General features: G+C 41.2%; 1 protein-coding gene across 1 annotated transcript; it reads right to left on the bottom strand.

Annotated features, from left to right (window-relative positions):
• Window positions 1-6,822, bottom strand: LOC116687903 (ATP-dependent RNA helicase DDX19A). The gene is made up of 12 exons (XM_032513623.1): window positions 6,593-6,822; window positions 6,091-6,130; window positions 5,906-5,995; window positions 5,627-5,762; window positions 5,188-5,280; window positions 4,847-4,949; window positions 4,548-4,662; window positions 4,209-4,386; window positions 3,693-3,930; window positions 2,456-2,618; window positions 1,764-1,955; window positions 1-1,095 (listed from the first exon to the last, which is right to left on the bottom strand). Exons 1-12 carry the CDS (start codon window positions 6,647-6,649, stop codon window positions 1,034-1,036), a joined length of 1,467 nt encoding a protein of 488 aa, XP_032369514.1. The 5' UTR covers window positions 6,650-6,822; the 3' UTR covers window positions 1-1,033.
• Window positions 6,823-7,735: the final 913 nt, after the last annotated feature.

The raw sequence follows: 7,735 nt of genomic DNA, 5'->3' as shown, positions 1-7,735 counted from the left end.
TTTTACTCACAATCCTTAATTACAGCACAGTCTGGGTGAAGAATGTGGCTGAGCTTAAGTCAAACTTGAGACCCTGATTGAAAAGATTGTGGGACAGTGAGACACAAAGGGAAACTGATCACATCGGACCTTAATGAGCACATTTTGAACTACAATTTTGTTTTACAATACAGATGAAGAAAAAATGAATGATAAAAGCTCAGCAATGGCACGAGGCCTGTCCTGATAGCCGCAATCAGTTTTAAAAAATGATATAAATGACATGCATGGGAGATGTATGGTTGGCTGAGGATTGATTACTGGCTAAACAGAAAGATCTAAATGACCACAAATGAGTTAGTAGTGTATCATCACTCTAGGCAGCCTGTTGTGGTATTTGACTACACACCCTGATGCTAAAGCTTAAGGTTAATTTCTGAGGTTAATTTCTGACACGTGAATACAGGTTGATAAGATTGCATAGACCCTTGAAACCCAACCATCACCATCTCAATAACAATCTATGATTAAACTACTGCTTGGAGCTGCATACCCAACTTCACCCTTTGTACTGAGGTTTGTAGTCAATAAAGAGCACAATAAATGCTGTAATAGTCTACATAATACAGTTACATTCAATTATACTTTGTTCCTTATTAAAAAGTTTGTGGAACATACAATTGTTATTTTTCCATTATGTTTTTTACTGAATCTTACAGAATAGCTTGTATAATGCCAACTCTACAGCCAACACCAAAAAGTGTTAAACGCCATGTGTGTTCAGTAAAACAGTCGCTTTTGCACGATACACAGCAATAAACGTATAGACTTTATTCAAAATAGTATACAAAGAGTGAAATGGGGTATGTTCTTGTCTGAGAGGAGACACATCCACATGTAAACATATGCTGCGTTTGTGGGTTTGCTCTTTTTTCCAACGGCTAAAAAAATGAAAGCGTAAAAACACTGTACAGAGCAGAGCGTACAGTTCTTGGAAAGCCAAGAGGGGAAGGAAGTCCGGCCGTCGTCCTTCATGCGATAAACGCCATCCTCTTTAGCTGGCAATTTTCTCAATTTCATCCAGATCATCTGTGTCTAGTTTTTCAATTTTCTTACCTGCAGAGGGAGGAAAAAAAACAAAACTGTTTTTTTAAAACTGTTAAACATATTCACACTCCACCACAAAGGCTACGTTCAGACTGCAGGCAAAAGTGGCCTGAATCCGGAAATGCGACTGTCCTCAGTGCGCCCCAACTGCGTCGCCAAGGCAGGGATCGGCTCACGCAAAAGGCGTCAGGGGTCTGCGGCGATGTTGGCAACCCACCCGACCAGTCTTGAAAACCAAAGCGTCTATCACAGGTCAACTGCGGCGGTATACTGGATGCTTTCGCACGCAAGTCAGAGGGTTGCCCTGTGGCGCAATGAAAGTGAGGGATGGCGCGCACCGGCTGAGGTGGGATCTTGGTCCCTCGGGGCTGGCGCACCACAGGCCCGTCTCGCCCGCACCATCATGGAGGTGGAGCATGAGCACGTGCGATAGGACCCGAAAGATGGTGAACTATGCCTGAACTAAACACTGGCAGGGAGAGGGATTTCTAAACAGCACTTTCGATCCTTAAAGACTCATAAACAGCAACTCATACATTAGGAAACAGAAAATGTTAGTGGTTTTGAAACCGTAACTTTTTCAAACCTCGTATACCTTGAAACCGGTAACCAGCCCATGCCTATTTGAACCCACGTTTGCGTGTACAACAAAGTGTGTGTAACAGCTGCAGACTTACTGAAATGCTCCTGGATCCTGTTGAGGATGTTCATGCTCATCTTGCTGTCCACCATGTTGATGGCCAGTCCCCTTTTACCAAATCGACCTGTGCGGCCAATCCTGTGCAGATATGTCTCATTGTCTGGGTTACCATCCTTGTCTACTGGCAAGTCAAAGTTGATCACCACAGAAACCTGCTCGACATCAATACCTAAATGCAAGAAAAGTGGAGAGAAATATAAAATATTACAATAAAAGCAATGTCCATGGGTAGTACTGGAATATTTCTATTTTATAATTATCATACAGTAAAGTTTTACACTTTTAACCCAATATGAATCTTTTCCCCATTTCTTGTCTTCATGTATTCCTTTCAACGGCCAAAGTGACATGTAGCCATTTGTTATTGACTGTATTTTACCATACAAGCAGTCCCACCCACCATCCGTCTAGTCACTGGCACAGACGGAGTTAGAGTCATGATGTTTTTACCAGGTATCATGAAGCCGCTTTTCAAAGTTAGACATAAAAATCAACATCTTACACCCACGTTTCTCACAAATTCTAAATCCAAACACTCACTGTGCTACACATCCTACCTAAGAGATCTGAGTCAAGTGCAAATCTGGGACACATGGCCTTTTCAATGTGTGTGTAGCAAATAGAAAGTCATGACGACATGATGTTTCTGCCCGTGACTCTGCCCGTTACCTCGAGCACAAACATTTGTTGTGACCAGGACCTTCTCCTTGCCATCTCTGAAGCGGTCGATGACAGCAGCCCTCTGCTCCACCTGCATCTCTCCACTAAGCAGCGCCACCTGGTGGCCTTCTCTGGACAGCTCCCCCGCCAGCCAGCCTGCAGTCTTCCTTGTCTGGATCACACAGAGGAGAGTGCTCTCACTACTTTACCAGCAAACTAGGTGCTCATGTAACAAATATGAAAACACAACTTGGCAACACTAGCTGACTTACAGGAAGAGTTAGGGTGTGAGTTAGGTCATGTTCTAAAAGTGTTGTTAAAATAAGCAAGAAAAAATAAAAAAAAGTCTGATAGTGTTGCCAAGTTATTTGTCACATGAGGGCGACACAGAGAAAAAGCTAAACAGAAGTTGCAGTACAGCAGGTTTGCTGGAAATTCTGATGTCCCTTCTCAGAGAAATTTAAAGGGATTCTTTGCCAATTTTAAACTGGCTCTGTGTCATCTTTGTGTGGGCAGTGTTTTAAGATGAACAGTCTAAACATACTGCTATGACACAAAGCTGGTTTCAAAATCTAAATTTATTTATAAAAAAAACAAAATGAGGTCCAAGTGTGAATCATTAAGTATGTTTACATGCACACCAATATTATTCAGAATATGAGAATATAAATAATTTTATAGGTCATGTAAACAGTACATTCCGTTTGGATACGCCAAATAAGGCCTTTTCCTGAATACAGCATTTTAAATTTAATTTTTTTTAAGCGATTAAGACGTGGATATTCCGGTATTATTTCGGTTTTAGAGGCATTCTTTGGACATGTATACAGTGCATTTGGAATATGGACACAATCAGGCTTTTTACCGCAGGCTTATGGTTAGCGCTGTGCGTTGCTAAGGTTGCTGCACACAAACCAACCAGCCAGCAGTTTGCAAGGCTACAGACCCGATAAACACACAGCTACTTAATTAAAACATTATCAAAGACTTGGACATCAACAGGTTTTTGGACACACACACTTGAAGGAATGAAACAAATCCACCACACCTGGTTAACTTTGAAAAAGTCGTATTTTGCATGGCTATATGTAAACAAGAATATTAGTGGAATCTTCAGTTTCATAAGCCATGTAAACAACTTAGTCGGAGTATGGTCAAAAATCAGAACATTAAGTGCTTATTAACAAAGTCAGTGTTATAATACAGACTATGCAGGCCTGTGCAAATATGAATTGAATGAACTCACATGGCAGAAGATCATGGCCTGGGCGATGGTGATAGCTCCGTAGATGTTACAGAGGGCGTGGAATTTCTCCTCTCTGCTGTTGCACAACACGTAGTACTGTTTGATGGTATCCAGTGTCTCCTCCTCTCTCTTCAACTTTATGATGTTGGGGTCGGGCACAATACGCTGGGCAAAGTTCCACACTGTCTCTTCAAACGTGGCTGAGAACAGCAACATCTGGCAGTTTTTAGGCAACATCCTGTGCGTTGGAGAAGAGAGAATTGAAGGGTCGGTAGTGACATTTTAATAAATAAAAAAAAAGGTCAAAGTGGCCAAAATGTGGAGATTTACATTTAGCAACTCTAGAAAACCCTATTTACAAGGTAACTGACTGATAATTTATGTGGATTTCAACAAGAACAAAGGCTTATGTTATGTGTTAAGGTGCATGATCTCATTAAGATTTTTCTTTCGAGTACTCTTCATTAGTTTGTGCTGAGAATGTTTTTTTTTCTCAATGTCCGTGTTTACTCTGACCTCTGGATACGGATGCTCTGGTCCTGGTGACCCTGTGTGGCAATCATGACGTCAGCCTCGTCGAGCACAAACACCTTGATCTTCTTGGGGTCTATGAACTTGAATTTTCCACACCAGTCCAGCATGGTACCAGGTGTGCCAATAACTATCTGTTCCTGCAGCTTCATGCCTCGCTGCACTGGAACATTCACAAAAAACAAGCACTCAACACACAGAGCCATCTGGCAGTCGCATTTAGGTTGTCATCATAAGGAACAATTCTAATACTAGACACATTTTTATTTGAAAATATTTATAGTATCTATTATATTGTAGATGTAGCATTGTAGAGAGCCTTACATTTGTTTCCTCTGATGGCGTAGACTAGTTTGACCTCAGGATAGTGTTTGCCCATCTGCTCAATTACCTTGCCAGTCTGAAGTGCCAGTTCATAGGTGGGTGACACACACAGGCACTGACAGAGAGAAATTAAATGGGTGGAAAATTATCTCATCATGTAGTTCAAGTTACAAGGACAATAATTGAGAGACAGGATAAGGCCCTCCCAGACTCCTAACAGCTTGTAACACATACTAATTTTGAATCTCAAAGATTTTAATTATAGATTTTCTACAACATGGAGGGAGGTGAAAACTAACCTGGGGAAATCTGTTGTTGGGATCTACATGACTGAGCATGGCCAGGACAAAGGCAGCTGTTTTCCCTGTTCCCGACTGCGACTGGGCAATCAGATTCTGTGGACTAGAAGAAAAAGAATTGGATCACAGGCAAAGCCGGTAAATAGTTATTGGTTTACTTATTAGTACCTGGTGCAAGGGGGTGTTAATTTAATTGTAAGTTTTAAAAGTTAATTAAAAGAGGTTTCCTTAAATCAATTTCTAAGTGATATCGCAGGGAGAGAGATTTCAGTAAGCCCTAAGAGACATAATGCATTGCCAGAGGACTCTACAAAGTTTACGTAACAGCAAAGTATACTCACGGTTCAGCCAGCATCATAGGTAAGGCAGTCTCCTGGATTTTGGATGGTCGGTTGAAACCCATGCCGTAGACACCCTGAAGCAGCTGTGGTTTGCTGCACACAGGAGAGAATAGTCAAATGTCACATCTTCAGCAAAGTCTGAAGACAAAACACATCATTTTGAAAACATTTCACTGCTTTAATATACTGTACTTCAGTTTGGATGCGCACACAAGTTAAAAGATCTACCAATAAATGGGCAACAGAAGGAACCCCGCTGGAGCAGGAATGGTTCATGTCTGGGTCTTGGTGGGTACAGTTTGGCTCAAAAAGATCCTTTCTGACTACATGCATGTATCATTAAAACTACGAATGATTACTGAATAATAATATCTGGTGGTGATCTAAAATATTGTAGTGCAAAAATAAAGATGAATGGACAAATAGAAGATTCACTTACAGTCGCAACTCCTCAAAAGACTTGACAGAGTAGAGCGGAGAGTTGGGATCCTTCTGAAGAACTTCCACTTGATTTGTGTTACTGACAAGATTATTCCGTATCAGCTTGTTCAACAATGACTGCGCCGCTTTGTCCTCTGGAAAATCAAGTTATGTTGCAATGACTGTTACTATAACTCAAGAGACAATCAAGCATCTCAATCAAAGACAATCAAAAAATTTCAGACAGCGACAGCAGAGGATGAATATTTTGAGGCGTGTAAATAATTAAACGTCCCACCGTTGTCATCTTCTTCTGTACCCTTGTTTTCTCCCTCAACTTCTGACTTTGCAGCTGCACTACTGGAGTCTGTTGCATTTGCAGCCGTGCCTACAATAGTCAAAATGATACTCACATGTACAGTACACCCAAAACATTTGAGATTACTGGTTTTCTTAAGCTTAATGTTGCACACACGCACTTACCATTTTCCTCCGGTTTGTCTTTTATTTGGAGGCTACCGATCTGTAAGGAGGCACATAAGGAAGATTACAGAGTTGTTTAAAATAAGAATGCTTGCCGTGATATAAGCCAGGAGAGGTTAATACATGATAGGCACAAACTGGGGAAAAGGGGTATAGCTATTTTAAACCCTCTTGCATCATTTGCTTGCTAGCCAGCTAATCGCTAAAGCTAGTAATTCATTGAGCACGCAGCATCTCAGTTCGAGCTAACGTTAGTTAACTTAGCTTTCACGAAAACCCGAAGCCACCCGGTAGCTTCGTTTTAAGTTTATGTGAACGTTACTGAGACAAACTGTCCCAGGAGTAAATTTATTCACTGGCAGCGCAGTCGTTGGACAGTTTCTGTAAGAAAGGAGTCTGATTAGCAAAGTTTCGTTTGTCAGAACAGGCCAAAGCATCCCCCAAACATGCTAACAACACCTTAGCTCATGTTGCGTAACGAAAAATGAAGGTTTAACGTTACCGATTCCGCCGCGGCTTCTTGCTCGTCCACTGCCTGTGCCCAGGAGTCCGTAGCCATTGTGGAACAGTTCTTATTCAGTTATTATGCTCTGGAAAACTCAACTAGGAAAGCAAGCTCACAGTGAGGAGTCAGCAATGTGAAAGTAACTATTTTCCACAATGGCGTGCCGAAACTGAGTCCAGGCACCTGTGTAACCGCTTACATGTCCGGGTAGGATGCAAGCGTCTCCCAATAAAAGTTCCCAGCCGACTTACAAAAAACAACATACAATTACTGACTCTTTCCAAATTTCCACAATTAAACAGATAACTTAAAATTAAATTGAAAATGATTTTTTGAATGTTTTTGTTGCGAAAAGCGAATTAAAGGCATGATCTCAAGAGACACTTCTCTACCAAGCCTGTAGATGGCGCCAAAACGTTCTGCACCCTCACGCAATCACGCACGCGCGCGCACACACACACACACACACACACACACACACACACACACAAATCATTGACAACAAAGATGATGCAGGTCTTTTGTATTTTACAAAATGTAGTAATCATGCTTACACCATACGTTTTCATAAATAAAGTTGACTCTAATCAATCTCTGTCGTAAGTTTAAGCCATTCCCTAATGTCCGGTCTATTTGGACTCTTCCAGTTATGCAAAATGAGTCTGGCAACTACAATAAAACCTGTTAACATCAGTCTATCTTCTGATTTAGCAAAGTCTGGGGGCATGAGGGACCTATCCCCTAACAGGCGTAAATGTGGGGATTCCAGTAGGGGTTGACCCTTTAAACGTTTTGAATACTGCCTCCCATAAGGGCCTTATCGTGGGACAGTGCCATAAGGCATGGATATAAATACCAGCCTCTTACATTTCCAGTATTTATTGTCCTGGTTTAAGCCCAGTTTAGACAACCTATTTGGTATAATAATAAAAAAAGTATCTATGCACAATTTTATAATGGATTAATTCATTTCTGCCCTTCCCACATATAATAATAATGTCCTGCCATGAGCCTTCCTCAATGTCCTTACCAAAATCTTTTTGCCATATTCGTCTCAAGCATTCACATAGTTTGGTTGCCTGACATTTTGTTAGAAAATACAGAGACAGAATGTAGAATGCTTTGATAATTTAGGAACAC

This window comes from Etheostoma spectabile, chromosome 4 (genome assembly GCF_008692095.1).
Source record: "Etheostoma spectabile isolate EspeVRDwgs_2016 chromosome 4, UIUC_Espe_1.0, whole genome shotgun sequence".
Taxonomy (NCBI): Eukaryota; Metazoa; Chordata; class Actinopteri; order Perciformes; family Percidae; genus Etheostoma; species Etheostoma spectabile.
This window is presented reverse-complemented; position numbering and strand designations above follow the sequence as displayed.